Here is a 17479-nt window from a genome sequence, read left to right as displayed (position 1 = left end):
TCAGAGTATCCAGTTCGGCAATTGCGTCGTCGAATGCCGCCTTTGCTAAGCGGCAGGCACGATCAGGAGAGTTCAGAATCTCGTAGTAAAATACCTATTTGGTGTTTTTTTCGGAGTAATATGAAGGCAATTCGTTAGTAATCTGGACTATACAAACAGGTGCATAGATTGTAAACTTACTGAAAAGTTCAAAGCCAATCCGAGTCGGATCGGATGCGTTGGTGGAAGGTCAGTCATAGCGATATCACTGGCAGCCTTATACGCAACGAGTGAGTTTTCAGCCGCATCCTTGCGGTCGCCTCCAGTGGCGAACTCTGCCAGATAACGATGATAATCGCCCTTCATCTTATAGTAGAACACCTTGCTTTCGCCAGTCGTGGCGCATGGAATCAGGTGCTTGTCGAGCACATCGAGGATGTCGGAACAGATGTCGCGCAGTTCCTTCTCCACTTGTGAGCGGTAGTTCTTGATCATTTCCAGCTTCTCCTCCACACCCTGCAAAGAGGGAAACGGGTCAAAAGATATTGATTAATAATATTGGAATTTCACACGAGACTTTCGAATTATACTTCTTTAACCACTAAGCCTACCTTGTTCTCTTCCTTCTGTTCGATGGATGAAATTATCCGCCACGATGCACGACGTGCTCCGATGACGTTTTTGTATGCCACCGACAGCAAATTTCTCTCCTCGACAGTCAGCTCTACGTCCATCGAAGCAACCTTCTTCATCGCTTCGACCATTTCTGTAGGAAAAAGGAATCAAATAAACGGTTAATGATGATTGTATGCTACACCACAATTATACATCAATCGAGAGAAATTTATCCATGTAACTATAAAAATAGCATAAATAACTTTGGTTGACACGATGGCTACACAGTTGTCTCAATACCGCAGCGGGCCATATAAAGGACATTGGTTCACCGTTATGAATTACGTCATATAGTCATACGCGAGGTTGTACGTATGAATAAATTTACGATTATGCTCAGACCAGCGACGCTGACGAGTTGACCCATGCGCCATAGACAGGAAACAATCATCTTTGTGCGCAGCTATTGGAGAACTATTATGGACTGCGTCTATATAAGGAAAGAGTTTCTTGTCACGAAGGTGGTTTGGTTGAAAATTATTTCTCCATTTTTCGTAGTCGATTGTGCAACGCAACGAATTTAAATTTTACTATTAATGTTTGTGATAATCGCTTCCGTAGCCGTGCTTGGACATTTCCCAAATCAAAACCACCTTTTTGTAGCACAATTGCATTCAGAAAATCTCGAGCAAAAAGCTAGCGAAGGACAACAATTAAGCGTGTCTCTATCTAAATCCCCATACATTTCTCGCCCTCCAAGTAGTAGAGATAAAGCTGCCCCCCAGCACCGCACGACAGCAAAGACCGCATTGAACAGCGGCACTTCATCTAGCAAAGACACGAGTACAGGGGCACGCGTCATTCCCCGTGCACCGGCTACAGTGAGAATTTCGTCATCAGCTGCCGCCGGCGCTGCCGCTCCACAAGCAACCAGCCAGTCCAAACTTCTTACGCCGCTCATTTCTCTCTCTCATTCTTTTTTTCTGGCGGGGGAGCGCCACATTTAACATAGCGGCATTCGCGCGACTGATAGGAGAAGAACACGCACAGCTTCAGGGCATTCTTTGGCAGGGCACAGAGAAATTCATCCGCTGTTTCTCCGAACGGCGGTCGAGGGTTACGACACTGCGGCCGGCTTCCTCCTCCTTCTCATCCATGTCGTCTTCTCTAGCTGTTTCCAGGCGCAACAGCACCTTTTTCCACTTTGCTGATGCTGCACCGCACACAACCACACTATCTCTCGTACGATTTTTTCGCCTAACAACGTTTCAAGCCATCGCGAGAGACCGCTGTTGAGTCGCAAACACACACACACGTGATCTCAAAATGGCACGGGCAACGGAAGATATAGTTTTTCTCCTTTTATCGTACTGTCTTCTTGCACGGTGGCCAGCGGCAGTGACAGCGTGCAAGGGGTAGAGCACATTCTTTATGCCGGATGAAGAATTTGAGGTTAGAAAAAGGTTGAGTTGAAGATAAAATTACATGCAATGTTGTTCCGCGTAAATCCATTCCCCTGGATTGTTTCAACGGCGCTATAGGCGTCTCGCACCTAATAACATCAATTATTCTTTTCACTTATTTCAAGGTAAAATGTGAATGTTTGACAGAGTGCTCTCTGGAACCGCCTAATAGGCATTGAATCACCGAAAGGCAGATATTTTTTCCAGCGCACAGTCGTCCTCTGAGAACCGTAGAATGTTCTCGATTACCGATATTATCACGCATGAAATTTATGGCGCACATAAAACAAGCAATTCTGCAGAGTTATATAACAGAAGTGGTATAGACATGGGAACGATGAAAATCAGTCTTGCACTCGTTTAGAAAGAAGTTTTAATTTCAAGCATTATAGAAAACTGAATCCATTCGTGTCAAACTTTGCTTGTGTTACTGTTCCTTATCTTATGTAACCTTGATTAGGGACAAGCTACATTTTTAATGCTAAATTCCCTTCCCAACTTAACATAATCCATGAATCTCCTCGAATGACGCATGCGGGATAGCAAACAAGACACAACCAGCGACCGGGGTTGGCAGCAAGCGATAGCGACAGTACCACCTACATCACCTATCTCCGTATATACACTCTTCTCTCACAAAAATAGCCAGCATCGTATCGGGCATCAAATCAATCAATAGCACATGCAGCATACGCATTTGAGAATCAAAATGTGCGAATACAAAAAGGCGCGATATCGAGTGAAAACCCCACCAGCACTATATTAATTCAATTTGCTCTCTTTTCCAAAGTGCGCATCCATATCAACTTGGAAGACAAGCCTGCTGTTACGTAGGATATTGGTTTAGCCTAGGTATTGGGCTAGACTTGCTACACACGAACTCTGTGCCGATTGATTGGCAATATAAATATAAATCAATTTCAATCATGCAAAGATAAACTCTAATCAGCGCTGAGCAGCAATACAGACATTACATTGATATGTGATAGGGAGGCGCTTGCAGGATGTGTTGTAGATGTAGTAGCAAGCAAGAGATACCGTGTTCTCAATTTTAATTTGCCACAACGTACAAGGTTATAGGTAGTGACATTGAACGATAGCTCAAAACATCGCTTTTTTCAAGAGATATGATTATGCTTTTCAGTTTTTGTTTGCAAAACCGCCCCAATCGCACCTCTTTTTCATTCTAGGTCTACTGTGCGCCGCATACCATATGACAGGTTGATGTTGCGACTACAGCAGTTGATGTTGATATGTTGATTTTAAGGTTGCAATAACGTGATCTACAACGCGCGCGAAGTGAGTTTGTTCGATTTTTGTCGATTGATTTGAAAAAAAAATCGTGAAGTGCAAAAAAAAACATCTGCATCTAGTTATATTATCGTTGGACAGGGTAGCGGGAGGCCGTATAAAATGTAACACACTTTATCTGTTGAAAATCAAACATTATTATTTGTACTGTAGATAAAGGGGAGGGGGGGCGGCTGGAAAATTGAAATGCTTTACCTGGTCGACCGACCCACAGGCCAATGATTGCACGCGAAGAATTTTATGGAGTGGTTTAGACCCTAAGCCAAAAGCCACATGCACACGACGTATAATGTTTCAGTTACCACTCATAACATTGTACATAGGTCACCTCCGCGGCTGTTCCAAATTCAGAAGTTCATTTTGCGCCACCAAATGGTAAACGAACGCGATAGGCTTTTGGACGAAAATTTCAATAGAACAAGCCCTCTAAAGGGGCCTTGAGTTCTTCTTCCAGTCTGATACATGATCGAACACTACCAACCGGGGTGTGGTGATCGATTTCCAACAAAACTTTCTGCCTTTACAAACAGTAGCTTACGTTCAGAGATGAGCTAGTCACGCGGAACAAGCGCACATATAATGACGTTGATCTGCGCTGTTCCAGCGAGCACAATTTCGTTGTTGTCCGGTTGTGTTTGAGGTGGGTATATGTGTCACATACTGCCAACAACCAAGTCATGGTCATGTCGCCTGTTGTTGCCGCGGCGAGCCCAAAACGTTTATTCATCACTTTTTGCAACTGAAAAAGCAAACAACACGCTTTCTGCCCCATAGAATATATGGATATTATATACCTAACCTGATATGGTTCCTTGGCATTACTAAGGTATTTACTTGATAATATAATAAAAACGATTCTATATTGGGAAGTTTCTATTAGGTGAACTGGAGGTGGCGGGAACAAACCATTTTCAATTTTCCACAATAGACAAGAGGGATAATCGCCAGATACCGTTGTTATTGGGAAACTACATTATTTCAGATCATGTATGTCAAAGTTAATTGCCGTTCCAATAAATGATTGTTCCACAAACGGCTCACCGAGCTGAACCAGTCATAAATTTGGCATCTCTTAAGCTTTTTCTACTCTTCTCTCTTCAATAGCGGTAGTTTGGAGCGTGTAGCTCACATCACACCCAGTAAGCGCGATGCCGCAAATGTATGCATATATCAATTCAATATACGCGAAACAGTCCGCAACGGTGCATTATTTTAACTTCCTCTTTTATGACTAAAAATCCATTTTGAAAGTTTAGAAATTATAGCGCTTTTAATTTCATTCTAAACATTCGTATAGATACTTTCTAATCAGCATTCAAGATAAATTTTGTGTACCCAGTGGGGATTTCACGAAGATATGGCACTTATGTGATTTCATAAAAGAAAAAAAATCATAAGCATGAAAAGATCGTTCCTTAATATCTCAGGCAGCACTCTAGCAACGACATGTATTGAACAACTTCGATGGCTCATAATCCTACACAAATCAAAGGCACGGAGCCATTCGTCATGAAGATGAGGAGTAACTTTAGCTGTCACCTGTCGCGCATCTGTCTTTATAATAATTTAAAAAGCATATTATCTGCACACCGTCCTCTATTCCATCACTAGATGGCGGTCAACAGTAAATGGACAATCAAAGTAGAGCCACAGAGAATCTCGTAGGGCCAACTTTTGTGTCTTTCCACTCCTTTTAATAGGACATAACTCGCGTAAGGTTGGGCGAACGTGACAAGGATTCGGGCTTGCGCAGTTGGAGGATCACCATCGCCCGCAGGTCATCTCATCAGCACCACACGGGGGCCAACTCCCGCCCTCCCTTTTCTTCCCAATTGCCTTTCATTTCGAGCCATCCTACTATTGTCGGCAATCCTTTCTTCTATGGACTGCTTATTATAGGAAAAAATAAGGCAAAAAATGTTGGGATAACATTGAAAAATCAGAATAAGGTAGCAGATACCAGATAGCACCTGACGACACGCGCCCACACTCACACCCCCTCTGCTTGCGTAGCAGCGAGGGGGTGCACGGCATGCGGTAGCCTCGAACTATTCACGTGATCACGTTTCCTTATCTGGGGAGACGAAACGGTCTCCGTGAGGTTATCGATGATCGTTTTTTTTTACATTTCGTTCACCAGACACGCCATTGAGAATCCAATAATTTTCTCCAAAGCAGAAAACTTGCCGTTCATTTCCAATTTGGCCACAAGGAGCATGCCTGTGTGGTGGTGACTCACCCCACACGCCGTATTCCATGCTACGCGCGCCCCTCACACATACCATCGTAGAAATCGCTTTGTGTGTGTGAAATGGTAGCGAAACGGCCCGTCCCAACCCGGTACAAGCCCCGTTGCGGCCGACCCCTTCTCTCTTCTACAATCCTTGAACCGGAACCAGAATACCGGATGGCGAAAAAAAAACGGTCGGATGTGCCGCTTTCCTACAAATCACTCAACCTTATGCAGGACCGCTCAAAGGCCTACGCAATCATTGCAGTTTAATAAGACAATCAGGAGTGTCCCTTTAGCAAATGGACACCAGATAATTCCCAAAGCCAGCAAGCAATGACGCATCGGCTACAACGAGGGAAAAATGGTTCGTTTCTCTCCAACGGGGCTGACGCGCTCTCGGGCTTTTGGCCCCAACCAGCACGCTTGACTCCCCACTATCGATTTTCTCCGCAGCTAACGACGACGACGGCGACGGCAACGGCAACGGCAGCGGCGGCGGATGCTTCCGTCATCCTCCCTGAAGCTTCTTCTTCCCCATTTTCGCTTCTTCAACGTTCTCTCCAACGATTCGCACCAGGTTGCATGCTATTCCACTCAACTTCCAAGCTCGGCTCCGAATTCGGAACGTTCCACAAACCGACGCCTCTCCGGTTGTCTCTGTTTCGCGCATTCGAACTTGCGCTCCGTAATCTGCCCGGTCCTAGTGCTCGCTCTTTCTCTTTCCGTTCGGCGGCAGTCAAGCATTCCCGCGCAACTCGCTGATGTTCTCCTTCTCGCTTACACCTCTTTCAACTCGCTCCTCTTGTCCTTTTTCATGCCTGCTTCTTCCTACTACTACTCCTTCTTCTCCTCGGTCTCTGCCTACTCACTTTTTCGACGGCGCGAGCGTACAACGGACTCGCTCGCACACACACCGCCTCAACGCGTCTTCGCAAAAGCCGTCGTTGTCTTGGCTTCCCGACCCGGAGCCTACTTTTCCGCTCTCCGGAAAGGTGATCAATTTCCATTTTCTGCACCAAAGATGACCACGAGACCGGGCGCGACCGAGTCGACAAAGCAACCCTCGAAATGGCGATGCGTGGCAGAAATCGCCGTCTCCAACTGACTAATATCCCCTCTACTCCTCAACGACAACGGTCGCCCACTTTACCGGGCACCGCCACCGCTCTCGACTGAAAATTTGCACGCGGCCGAGCGTTGGCGACCTCCAGGCTCACACCTCACTCAACCGCTCCCAAGAGTCACTTTTCACCGAGAATTTGTCCGAAAAAAGTGCACTTTGTCACTGCAGGACGTGCAAAATGACCGCCCAGTAACCGATTTTGAACACGCCGCGAAGGCATGGCTCCCAATCCGACCGACGAGCCGCACTTTCCCCCAGCGACAGGCAGAAGGTGAGAAGAAACGGAGGGGGAGGGGGGTTACGTAGAGAAAAAGGATCCGTTTGCCACTTACCGTCGTAGCGCTCAGCCTGCTCGGCCAGCTTCGCCTTGTAGATGTTATTTTCGCGTTCCGACATCTTGAGAATTTAAGGATTCGCTTTTTTCGGCTCTTAAAACCTCTTTTCGCTGCTCGTACGGCGGATCTACGGGATGACGGACACGACTCTGACGAGGATCAACCACACACTACGAAGAAAATTCGAGCGAAAACGCGAGAAGGCAAGAGAAAAAGAGCTGGCTCGACGACGACTTCGACCTCACCACTACACGCAACGCGTTCTCTCGCTCTCTCTCACTCTGTCCGCTCTCTCTTTCTCTCGAACGAGCGAGGGCCAAATTTCCGGCACGTTTCGCGGGAATAGAATGTTCAAAGTTCTTGATTTTCACTCGTCTTGTTTGCCGATGGCAATGGTAGACCGATCGGAATCCACTGACGCGGTGGAAAAGGAAAACCTGCCGCTACAATTCAAACGCCGGTGCCGGTGAAATGCTCGCTAGCTCAAAAATGCTATCCAACCACAGCCGACAGGCGCCTTGACTCACACCACCACTTCCTGCGAATCCGAAAAAAGAGGGTTCCGACGAGAATTAACGAGTTATCCGTTTGCTGATCTACGGTAGACTAATGGCAGTACTAGAGATTAATGCGAGTACTTAGCACTCCACGGGCTACTTTTGGTTCTTTTTTCTGTATCCAACGAATATGCGGTTAAATCAATATGGCCGCGCCCTTCGATTTTTTTGGAGAATGCAGGATCTCACGCACACAACCGTTAAACATCGCGCCATTTCGCTTTCACGCTTGAGAGTGAGCGAGACAGGCAGTGAGATATTCCGAAAAATTCGGTCAGAGGCCTGTAGAGGGCGCTAGTGGCAATGTTTGCCTCTCGCTCTCGCACAAGAGAAAGAGTCGCACATACCAAGGTGCGTATAGAAAGTCACATCGATTGATCTTGGTTTTTTGGGCTCTTGTTTTGCTTTTGCGGGAGTTTCGTGGGCCAGGAATCTGGAATACTAAAAATCTTCGCAAAAAGATCATTACAGATTGATGATAAAGTACTAAGTAAGTGTAAAATAGTGCTCAACGAGCTGAAAGGGCCAAGCAGTCTGCCGGAACCGAAAACGCACAGTGTGAAACGTGGTTCAATTTTGGAAACGCGGTAAGCCGGTTTCCGGTGAAACACGATTTGAAATCATGCGGTACGGGCAGCTTGTGATGGGCCCGGCCGGTAGCGGGAAGGTATGTTGCAAAACGATGGCTATCCTGCGGCAATTTATCAACTTTTTCCATTTTAAGTCTACTTACTGCGCGACGATGCAGCGGCATGGGTTCGACGATAAACGACTGATAAAGGTGGTCAATCTGGATCCTGCGGCGGAACGCTTCGATTATCAGCCGTTTTTGGACATCCGGGATCTCATACAGTTGGATGATGCTATGGAAGATGAGGAGCTGCACTACGGGCCTAACGGCGGTCTGGTATTTTGCATCGAATATCTGATCGAGCATTCGGATTGGTTGCGTGATCAGCTGTGTGGCGTCGGATCGGATGATGAAGAGGACGCGCCGGGTGTGGAGGAACCGGATGATGATTACATACTGTTCGATATGCCCGGACAGATCGAGCTGTACACACACCTCAAAGCGGGCCACGATCTGGCACGGCTGCTGGAATCGTGGAACTTCCGCCTTTGCTCGGTGTTTCTCGTCGATTCCCAGTTCATGATCGATGGTGCCAAGTTCCTATCCGGAACGATGGCTGCGCTCAGTGTGATGGCCAACATGGAGTTGCCTCACGTGAACATTCTGAGCAAAATGGATCTGTTGAGTAAAGGCCATCGAGGACAGATGGACAAATTCCTCGAACCCGATCCACACGCGCTGCTCGGTGAGGTAACCAATGAGTCGGCATGGGGCCGCAAGTACCGCAAACTTTCGGAAACAATCGGTATGCTGATCGAAGATTTCAGCCTCGTTCGATTCACACCGCTCAACATCAACGACGAAGAGAACGTGGCAGATCTGCTGCTGATGATCGATAATGTGATCCAGTACGGGGAAGATGCGGATATTAAGATGCGCGATTTCGATCCTCCGGACGAAGACGACGCGAACGACGATGATGATGGGCGGTACTACCGCAACGATTAGCGTAGTTCGCTTCCGTGCTATGTTACGGTTGTATTTATCGCATGTTCAATACACATTAACGGTATAGGATTATTTACATGAGTTTTTGTCTGACTGATCGGCGCATTTAGCCCCACGTATGGCCCTAACACTGGTTAGCTGTCCCTTTAGCGCTAGCACTGGGACTGGCGAACGGATAGCCAATCAGGCATTATCATCGCCATCGCCGGGTTTTTTCGTATTTGGTTGCGATGAGGGCGCATTTGTCGTTGGAGAGTTCGAAGGCGTAGATTCGTCTGTGTTTTTAGTGCTGCTCGTCACTCCGGAAGCTGCTGCATCACTGCTAGTGGAGGCGGCAAGAGGCCCAACTGTTTCCTCGACTCCGGTACTACTGTTATCGTCTGGTTTGCTTTCCAACGAGAAGGGCGGTATGCGACAATCGAACATGTGACCATCTTCACGCTCCATACGGAACGTACCCCACATGTGGCCGCTCGGGGCCTGCAGACTCACATGTGAGCTGTACTGAAACGCTGGCAATCGCGGGCTCAAGACTGGTTCCTGCCCAACTACCCCACGACCGCGTACTGTCTCCAGTGTGCCCGATAGCGAAAAGATCCTCCAGTGACGTTCACGCAACTGTACACTCAGCTCTCCTAAATTTTCTAACCGGATACAGTAACGCCACTACAAACACATAAATGGAAAAGTATTACACATCGAGCCTATAGCGGTATCCGAAAATCTGATGACATACCCAGTAGACGGAGGCAGCCGGAGTTTCCCGGCAGCCCATATAGAACGGAATGACCGTCACTCGAATGCCTTCCGTAGTTTCCTTGTGCACATCCGAAAGTTCGAGCCACGGATGGTTCTTTTTCTGCCATGCTCGCAGTGTTTCCTGTGCCACAAACGGAGGATCCTTGTCCGGTTGGTGGGCCAAAAACTTATCGAACAGTTCATGCTGTAACGGATGGTGCTCGCCAGAGCTGTATGGGAGGATGTCTTCGTGCGCTACATAGTCCAACCCAGGAATGGCATATAGGCTGCGGCTCGATTCCTGATTGCCGAGAAACGTAACAGCTTCCGTCTGCGCGCGGATGTAAGGACAATCGCGCTGATCTATCAACACCTGATAAAACGTGTGCGTCTTCTTTTGCACCTCCTTGCCCTGTGTGCCTTGTGAACCATTCCCTGTTGTCCCGCCACCGCCAGAGGCCACGGTACCGCCACCTTCCAGCTGGTTACCGGCCTTCGTCTGATTCGGAAGATCACGATCGTACACTCGAGCAAGCCACGGGAAGAGTATGACTCCACGGTAACCAAAGACACGGTGCAGGAATAGTTGGCCCGTCTCGTATTTGCCTTGTGCCTTCGGTAACTCAAGCCTGCCTACCTCGGCCAATCTGAAACGTAAATAATTATATAACTTTACTTTTACTGGGACGCTAGTAATCAGCCAGCCGAGCCGAGGAACAACTTTTGCTTAGCGGATAGGCCTGTTTCAGAGGGAAAGTTCTACGGTCCACTTTAACACGCAGGCAGGAATGTCCGCAAAAGTATACCAGCGTTTCTCTTCCGTTCCCTGGCTCGCTCCCCTTTCGCCGAAGCCATCCGCTTACCGAGTGTTGTGGTGCACCGACACAGAAAATAGGCGAACTACCAGATTGAACGCCACCGGTCGGAATTGGTGCAACGAGAGCACCTTCGACATTAACGGGCTCATGTTGCCAAGGGACACACTACACAACGACGGCGAGACGCGAGGAAAATCCGACTTTTTCCGCAATCCACTCCGCGTTTTAATAATCCAGTTTCACTGCACCAAGATATCTCGATTTTCGCGATCCGATTCCGTTCCGTGTTGTTCGTGGCAGTCTAGGCAGTATGAGTCGGTGTGTCTCTTCTAAGCAAAGGCGCTTAGCGATTGGCGCAAAGTCCAAAGAACAGTGCTGAGAACAGACATCCAGTTGCGTGCAAAGGAGCGACGCTCGACTGACAGTTCACTTTCGGGAACGCCGCGGCTTGTTTTTTTCTGGACGAACGTTTGTTAGCCGTGAAATAGAACATTTCCATGAAATAGATCTACGAATCGTATTAGAAACTGAGCAAGGATGGCACTAAAAACGTACGGCGATAAACCGATAAGCTTTCAGGTGGAGGAAAATGGAGAATACTACTGCGTCGGATCGGAGGTAAGGACTCAACCCCCGGGAGGAAGGCCGATAATCGGTGGCTTGCTATAGCGGAGTTTCTTCCACCGTAGGTTGGCAATTATTTGCGCCTCTTCAGAGGTAGTTTGTACAAAAAGTACCCTGGCATGTCCCGCCGACTGCTCACGAACGAGGAACGCAAGCGGCTACTAGATTCGGGCATCAGCAACCATTTGCTGTCCAGCTCAGTATCGCTGTTGAAGGCGACCGAAGTGCAGGATGTGCTGGATGGCAATGACGATAAGTATAAGGCCGTGTCGGTGCACACATCTGAACCACCGGCACCCAGGGAAAGCAAATCTAGTAAGAAACAACCACCCTGGGTACCGACGATGCCCAACTCGAGCCACTTGGATGCGGTCCCGCAAGCTACCCCGATTAACCGAAACCGAGTGTATAACAAAAAGGTTCGCACCTTCCCGATGTGCTTCGATGATACCGATCCAACGCTGAACGTGGAGAACGCATCGCAGACGGAAATTTTGGTACCCATTCGATTGGATATGGAAATCGAGGGACAAAAGCTGCGTGACACGTTCACCTGGAATCGCAACGAGTCGATGATAACACCGGAACAGTTCGCCGAAGTACTGTGCGATGATCTCGATCTCAATCCGACCCCATTCGTGCCGGCGATAGCAGCCGCCATCCGGCAGCAGATCGAGGCATACCCAAACGAACCGGTCCTACTGGAGGAAGGATCGGATCAACGGGTGCTAGTGAAGCTGAACATTCATGTTGGCAACACCTCGCTCGTGGACCAAGTCGAGTGGGACATGGCGGAGAAGGAGAACAACCCGGAAGAGTTCGCGATCAAGCTGTGCGCCGAGCTAGGCCTGGGTGGGGAATTTGTCACCGCCATTTCATACTCCATTCGAGGGCAACTGTCGTGGCACCAGCGGACGTACGCGTACAGTGAAACACCACTGGCAACGGTTGAGGTGCCGTTTCGTACACCGAGCGAAGCCGATCAGTGGGCACCCTTCCTCGAGACGCTTACCGATGCCGAGATGGAGAAGAAGATCCGCGACCAGGACCGAAATACAAGACGCATGCGCCGTTTGGCCAACACGTTCACCTAGGTGGCTATCATTTGATAAGATTTGCCGGTATTCCTCCAATCTTTCTATCGCTACACTCATAATTATCACTTAAATTTTCTCAATCCTACTATACCGTACCGTAATGAAGGGCGCACAGTCCGTCAAACTGATTCTTAATAGCCTGCAAATTATTATTCACAAATCCGAATCATTGCTACTTTCATTACCGTCCGCCTTTCTTCGGTCGTTCAACAGACGTATTATGTCTACCGCCGAAAAACTATCGTCGATTTGCGTTAACAAATCCTCATAACGATCCTGCTCGTCACATTTCTCCGACTCACCTTTGCTTTCCCGAGAGGGCGTTGCTTCGTCCATTGCCCCTGTATTTTCTGTAATAAGGAGGATTTAATATAGCTAAAAGCAATACATGCATTCTCATGAGATTTACGGAAGAACTCTTACTAAAGGGAACATTGTTGGATTGTTTAGAATCTTGAAGGATCTGCTTTTGGTCCGTTTTCTGTTGTGACACGACATTTTCGCATTCTAAAAGAAGCAACAAAAAAGAAGTTAAACGCCCTGCACCGTGTTTTCTTCGAGAAGGAAATACTCACGTGTAGGTTTAACATAGGAAATCTCAGCTAGGTACACATCAGATGAATTCCAGTCGCCAGTAATACTCTGCCTATCTGCAGGCATCAGTTGCGTCGTTGCTAGACGTAATGTTTGCACTGGTATCAAGTTAACCGTTTGAGTTGGTTGCAGGGAACTATTACATTCAGACTGAGTTTCCATAGTGACCACTGGTTTCGTTGGCACAGTCTCATGCATGCTCCTCATTGCATTCCAAACGCCTGGTTCAAAATTCATTGTCGAAGGTAAAGTCGTTATAACGGATACGGGATGTATAGGCTGTGCGAGAATGCTAATACTGTCTGGTTCTAATGGAGCAACATTCTGTTCCAACAATGTTGGTTGCAAGTCTTTACTGGACTGTGAATCCATAATGCGCTCCGATAATTCTAGATCTCGATCTACGATGGTCGTGGGTCCAGTTTCCCCTCGTTTAATTTTCCGAGCTTTCGCTGCTGGTTTGGTGTCCCCAGTTTCTTTCCTACGTGATTTGGTTTGCTTTTTAGTGCTGGTTAGTGATGGGTTTGCTTTTGAAGGTTTCAGGTTATCTTCAGTATAATTGCTGGTACACGGTTGTTCCGAAAGATGATTCATGCAGCTGATCGTTAATGGTGGCATGCTATAAGATTGTTGCTCCACCTGGCCAACTGAAAGATTCTGATTGTCTACGGTTAGGCTGGCAAGTGTTGGCTCGAGTAGATCGTTCGGATTAACAACAGTTATATTTTGTACCAATTCCATAGCTGACATGGCAGATTGCGGTTCACAAAGTTTCGCTTGCTCCTGTTGTAAGTGCATAAAGGATATAGGTACGAGGCAATCAGTCCGTTCCAGCGCAAGTGACTCGTGATTCTGCTGAATAGGTTTGTCGCTATCGGGTGGTAAAGTGAACATCTGTTCTTGCGGTTCTACTCCATCATCACTGAGCTCCCATTCGGTTTCACTTTCGCACCTTACAGAGCCTCGATCGTCGGTCTCCTCTTCGCGGAAGACTGCATGATCATAGTTTAGCATGGTGAGCAGTATGGTCCAGTGAAAAATCTTCCTGAACCGGTCCACGAACCGTTTCGTAGCCTCCTGATACTGCTGTTCGTTGGATTCTTTCAGCGGTGCCTCCTGTGATGATTGGTTGATCGAGCTAGAGTTAGCATTCAGACAGACACCTCGCAACCCTATCACTGTGTTGTAGCTCGGTGGAAGCCAACAGAATAACGCATCGGAAGCAAGCGTGCAAAGTCTCAGCTCGGCCCGCAAGTTTGCCTCAAGCTCGTACCACCGGAGCGGTGATTGTATTACGGTGAACATCCTAGACACCTCCGGTTGCTCCAGAATCTTGTTGGTTGCGACGGTTTTCGAACAAGCGACTTGTTCGTAGAACCCTTCGAGCAGGTAGAGCAAAATTTTCGCCCCCGTGAACACGTGCTTTCGGCGCATGGTGACATTCAGATGATTTCCAAAACTATACCGGTAGCTGAACTTCATCTTTTCGTACAACGACCGTTCACTGGCTGTGGTGAGATTCGAATAGAACGAGCCTTTCTGTGCTTTGCCCATGCTGCTGGCCTTGCCTCCCTGGATACTGCAGATGATTTTGGCCCAATTCTCGTTGGTCACCGTGGTGGACAGTTTACGGTGATCTCTGCGCGGCACATCTTCCACCCTCGCACCTGGATTTTTCTCCAGAAAGCGCACAATGGTGTAGTAGCGCGTGCGACAGCTGAACCGTGAATGGTTACCCAGCGAATCCGCACAGTCAGCCCACGATATGTTTTTCGCATCCAGTTCCGTCCGATGCTTCTCAATGTAGTCCATCAACCGTTGATCTTCCTCGAGTGACCAGGTGGCCCGTTTATTAACATAGCGCAGCGTATTTCGATACCGTGCCTGAATCTGGCGGGTCGTCCGTCCTAGTAGCATGCCGTCTGGAAAAAAACGAAAATTCTCCCCGAATCGTTGCACGTATGCAATGATAACGCAGTCTTCCTCCGGGCTGAACTTGATGTTTCGCAGCGGCTGTTTCAGCGTGAACATGTAGCGCGTGTACACCTGCGTCTTGTTTCTGTAAGGCATATTTTCGACCACCTTGTTCCACACGATGTCTTTGCCGATGCTGTTTTTCTCCACCAAATCCATCAACCGCTGGTCCTCTTCGGGCGTCCAGGGCATCTTTGCGTTCTTTGCCATCGCGGAAAGGTTCGTCTGGAAGTGCATCAAACACTGATACTGCGATCGGCCCTCGATGCGCTGAGCGATCTTTTCCCAGTCCTGGTACCCATACTCCTGGCACGCCTGCTCCAACAGGGACTCTTCGTGCTCTTCCCAGTTACCACGACGAATCCCGGGTCTTAGATAGTTGTTCCACATGCCTTCGCAAGCTGCAGGCGTATGGCGTTGTGATACGGCAACGTTCGATACCTGCAACCAGTCCACCATAAACGTTTCTCCACCGTAGCTACCATCGAACGTACAAGCCTTCCCCCAGAGTGTATCGATTGACAGCGCTACCAGCGATTCCTGTTCCTGCTCAATCTGTTGGCTTTTCCTGGGGTTGTTGCACTGCTTCACCTGTAGGCTGAGTTCTCGCGCAAGGAACTCCTTTGCCTGTGCTGCCACTGCATTTTTCACCGACAGTTTATCGTTCACAGTCCACATCGTATCCGTGGCTTCAAACTGATCCAGTGGGAAAAACTCCTTCATCACGTTCTTCCGATAGAGATAGTCCTCATTGTGTGGACCGGGATACAGCGATTGATCCTTGAAGAACGGCTGCCCACAGATGTATCTACCGACTCGTGCTTTTCCCAGCTTTCTCCCATTGGCCTCGCCAATGCTCCGCTGGTAGTAATAGTCATCGATCTTCCGCTCGACGATTCGCAAACGCTCTTGGCACTGGTACACCATCGCTTGCAATTTCGTTCTCATTAGCTTCAACTTCCGCTGGAACTGCTGGTTCAGTTTGATGGCGTTAGCCGTCGAAATGTCCACATTTTCGTGGATGATCTGCTCTACCTCCGTGGTATAATTGCACGGGTTGTCGGCGTTGTCCTGCAACAAACAAAAAGGCAATTGAGATGGTGCTGATTTTAGGACTGATTGAACGGCAAACCTCATTCCAATAACACTCCGTCTCCGACTCGGATTCCTCCAAACTGGACTCTTCGGCGTCTTCACTTTCACTCGACATATTCTGGCCGTTCGAAACAATACTCGCGTGCCCTCTTCAACGCCGGGTTCTTGCCGGGATTTCCGTTGGGATGCTGAGGCGTGACGTTTTCAATGTTTACCTTTTAGTGTAGAACGAGATGGCCGAGCCAGAAAACGCACCGCAAACTAACGTAATTATTACGCATTTAATTAATCCGCACTGCTTCTGGTACAAACCGGAGTCGACGTACGAGAAGGACCACGAACATCATCAATTTTCGGTGGCACTAAATGAACACTGTGAACGCTTGTATGGACGAGTTTTTGTTGGGCAGTCGGTACCCGGAGCGAACCTGCAAAGGAAAGCACTAGCAGCCGTCTACCATGTGGCACAGCAGCGTTGGATCCGGTGTGAGGTGGAGGAGGTCGTGATTGGACTGGATGGAAAACCGACGTATCAATTGTGGGCACTGGACGAAGGACTGCCAATAAAAACGACCCCGGAGTATGTCCGTATGTTACCTTCCCAGTTCGGAAGCGCCCCACCACAGGCCCTGCGTGGAGCTATTGCTAACATTCTACCAGCCAACAAAGTAAGCACACCGGTTCCAGGTCCGGTCCTCAGCTGGTCAGAAGCTAATGCGTTTTTCATTTAATTGTAGCGCCGGGATGGCTTGGGACTAAAGGCTAGTCTAATGCCATGCAACAAATGGTATGCCGGCATAGTATCGATGATCCAGACCATGATCGAAGGTGCACTCAGTGTTGCGTTGGTGTCCAACGGCGGGACAGCACTGGTGGAAGGAGAGACGGTCCAATTTGCCGATATGTTCATCACCATGGACCGTTACGAACCGTTCAACGTAGTAGACGTGCTAGCCAAGGCCTGCTCGGAGCAGATGATTCGATGTTCCAGCGAAGAGTTTGATAAACGTAAGAATGAACTGGTACCTAAAAAGATCCTCTTAGTAGTCTCCTTAACTGCATAATCCAGTTGCGTCCATATCATCATTTTCCTAGGGATGCCCAAATTACAAACATTCACCATTAAACGATACCTAAACAACGATGGATACGACAAACTGCCATTATTGGGTGAGAACACGAACTCGGGTAGGTCCAGTCACCACCAGGGAACTGCACTCAGGTCGTTGCCAGATCAGGAAGCAGTCACAAAAGTTAACGACTGGTTGAACAGAAACATGACCACTGGGCCAGATGGGTAGGAACGGTTGAACGCCGCAAAAACTGAACTTCGACACAGTTAGT

The 17479-nt window shown here is 48.2% G+C and overlaps 6 protein-coding genes across 8 annotated transcripts in view; 3 read left to right on the top strand and 3 right to left on the bottom strand.

Annotated features, from left to right (window-relative positions):
* Positions 1 to 7737, bottom strand: part of LOC125951491 (14-3-3 protein epsilon) — a 9825-nt gene extending 2088 nt beyond the window's left edge. Inside the window, exons 1-4 of one of the 2 annotated variants that reach the window (XM_049680364.1) lie at positions 7057 to 7737; positions 591 to 745; positions 181 to 495; positions 1 to 94 (exon numbers count right to left, since the gene is read on the bottom strand). The exon at positions 1 to 94 is cut by the window's left edge and continues 87 nt beyond it. In XM_049680364.1, coding sequence (XP_049536321.1) covers positions 1 to 94; positions 181 to 495; positions 591 to 745; positions 7057 to 7120 — 628 coding nt within the window. In that variant the 5' untranslated portion in view covers positions 7121 to 7737. The remainder of the gene's footprint in view (positions 95 to 180; positions 496 to 590; positions 746 to 7056) is intronic. The other variant, XM_049680363.1, reaches the window with a different exon arrangement.
* Positions 7738 to 8033: 296 nt separating this feature from the next.
* On the top strand, positions 8034 to 9210 carry LOC125951488 (GPN-loop GTPase 3). The gene is made up of 2 exons (XM_049680360.1): positions 8034 to 8283; positions 8341 to 9210. Exons 1-2 carry the CDS (start codon positions 8239 to 8241, stop codon positions 9193 to 9195), a joined length of 900 nt encoding a protein of 299 aa, XP_049536317.1. The 5' UTR covers positions 8034 to 8238; the 3' UTR covers positions 9196 to 9210.
* Positions 9211 to 9300: 90 nt separating this feature from the next.
* LOC125951476 (polymerase delta-interacting protein 2) lies at positions 9301 to 11035 on the bottom strand. Its single transcript, XM_049680343.1, has 3 exons — positions 10797 to 11035; positions 9932 to 10580; positions 9301 to 9861 (listed from the first exon to the last, which is right to left on the bottom strand). The coding sequence occupies exons 1-3, from the start codon at positions 10898 to 10900 to the stop codon at positions 9379 to 9381; spliced, it is 1236 nt and encodes a 411-aa protein (XP_049536300.1). The 5' UTR covers positions 10901 to 11035; the 3' UTR covers positions 9301 to 9378.
* A 157-nt stretch (positions 11036 to 11192) lies between these two features.
* LOC125951482 (SWI/SNF-related matrix-associated actin-dependent regulator of chromatin subfamily B member 1) lies at positions 11193 to 12610 on the top strand. The gene is made up of 2 exons (XM_049680353.1): positions 11193 to 11369; positions 11441 to 12610. The coding sequence occupies exons 1-2, from the start codon at positions 11289 to 11291 to the stop codon at positions 12467 to 12469; spliced, it is 1110 nt and encodes a 369-aa protein (XP_049536310.1). The 5' UTR covers positions 11193 to 11288; the 3' UTR covers positions 12470 to 12610.
* LOC125951458 (uncharacterized) lies at positions 12555 to 16554 on the bottom strand. 2 transcript variants are annotated; one of them, XM_049680316.1, is made up of 5 exons: positions 16448 to 16554; positions 16173 to 16350; positions 13048 to 16111; positions 12896 to 12979; positions 12555 to 12822 (listed from the first exon to the last, which is right to left on the bottom strand). In XM_049680316.1, exons 2-5 carry the CDS (start codon positions 16248 to 16250, stop codon positions 12626 to 12628), a joined length of 3423 nt encoding a protein of 1140 aa, XP_049536273.1. In that variant the 5' UTR covers positions 16251 to 16350; positions 16448 to 16554; the 3' UTR covers positions 12555 to 12625. The 2 variants fall into 2 exon arrangements, with proteins under 2 accessions (XP_049536273.1, XP_049536274.1); XM_049680317.1 differs by having other exon boundaries at positions 16173 to 16396; positions 16448 to 16479.
* Positions 16369 to 17458, top strand: LOC125950833 (uncharacterized). Its single transcript, XM_049679168.1, has 3 exons — positions 16369 to 16803; positions 16873 to 17143; positions 17231 to 17458. The coding sequence occupies exons 1-3, from the start codon at positions 16369 to 16371 to the stop codon at positions 17434 to 17436; spliced, it is 912 nt and encodes a 303-aa protein (XP_049535125.1). The 3' UTR covers positions 17437 to 17458.
* The last annotated feature ends 21 nt before the right edge of the window (positions 17459 to 17479 follow it).

The sequence above is a fragment of the Anopheles darlingi genome, chromosome 2, assembly GCF_943734745.1.
Source record: "Anopheles darlingi chromosome 2, idAnoDarlMG_H_01, whole genome shotgun sequence".
NCBI lineage: Eukaryota > Metazoa > Arthropoda > Insecta > Diptera > Culicidae > Anopheles > Anopheles darlingi.
Note: the sequence above shows the minus strand (reverse complement) of the source record. Positions and strands in the feature narration are given on the sequence as shown.

Bases quoted from the DNA above. Each gene is read 5' to 3' on its own strand.
- LOC125951458 (XM_049680316.1), bottom strand. From the start codon at position 16,250: ATGTCGAGTGAAAGTGAAGACGCCGAAGAGTCCAGTTTGGAGGAATCC. The intron at 16,112-16,172 runs GTTTGCCGTTCA...TGTTTGTTGCAG, and splicing joins CGGAGTGTTATTGGAATGAG to GACAACGCCGACAACCCGTG. The intron at 12,980-13,047 runs GTGAGTATTTCC...TGCTTCTTTTAG, and splicing joins TTCCTATGTTAAACCTACAC to AATGCGAAAATGTCGTGTCA.
- LOC125951488 (XM_049680360.1), top strand. From the start codon at position 8,239: ATGCGGTACGGGCAGCTTGTGATGGGCCCGGCCGGTAGCGGGAAG. The intron at 8,284-8,340 runs GTATGTTGCAAA...TTCCATTTTAAG, and splicing joins GCCCGGCCGGTAGCGGGAAG to TCTACTTACTGCGCGACGAT.
- LOC125951482 (XM_049680353.1), top strand. From the start codon at position 11,289: ATGGCACTAAAAACGTACGGCGATAAACCGATAAGCTTTCAGGTGGAG. The intron at 11,370-11,440 runs GTAAGGACTCAA...CTTCCACCGTAG, and splicing joins ACTACTGCGTCGGATCGGAG to GTTGGCAATTATTTGCGCCT.
- LOC125950833 (XM_049679168.1), top strand. From the start codon at position 16,369: ATGGCCGAGCCAGAAAACGCACCGCAAACTAACGTAATTATTACGCAT. The intron at 16,804-16,872 runs GTAAGCACACCG...ATTTAATTGTAG, and splicing joins ACATTCTACCAGCCAACAAA to CGCCGGGATGGCTTGGGACT. The intron at 17,144-17,230 runs GTAAGAATGAAC...TCATTTTCCTAG, and splicing joins CAGCGAAGAGTTTGATAAAC to GGATGCCCAAATTACAAACA.
- LOC125951476 (XM_049680343.1), bottom strand. From the start codon at position 10,900: ATGAGCCCGTTAATGTCGAAGGTGCTCTCGTTGCACCAATTCCGACCG. The intron at 10,581-10,796 runs GTAAGCGGATGG...TTTACGTTTCAG, and splicing joins TCGGTGCACCACAACACTCG to ATTGGCCGAGGTAGGCAGGC. The intron at 9,862-9,931 runs GTATGTCATCAG...ATGTGTTTGTAG, and splicing joins CGGCTGCCTCCGTCTACTGG to TGGCGTTACTGTATCCGGTT.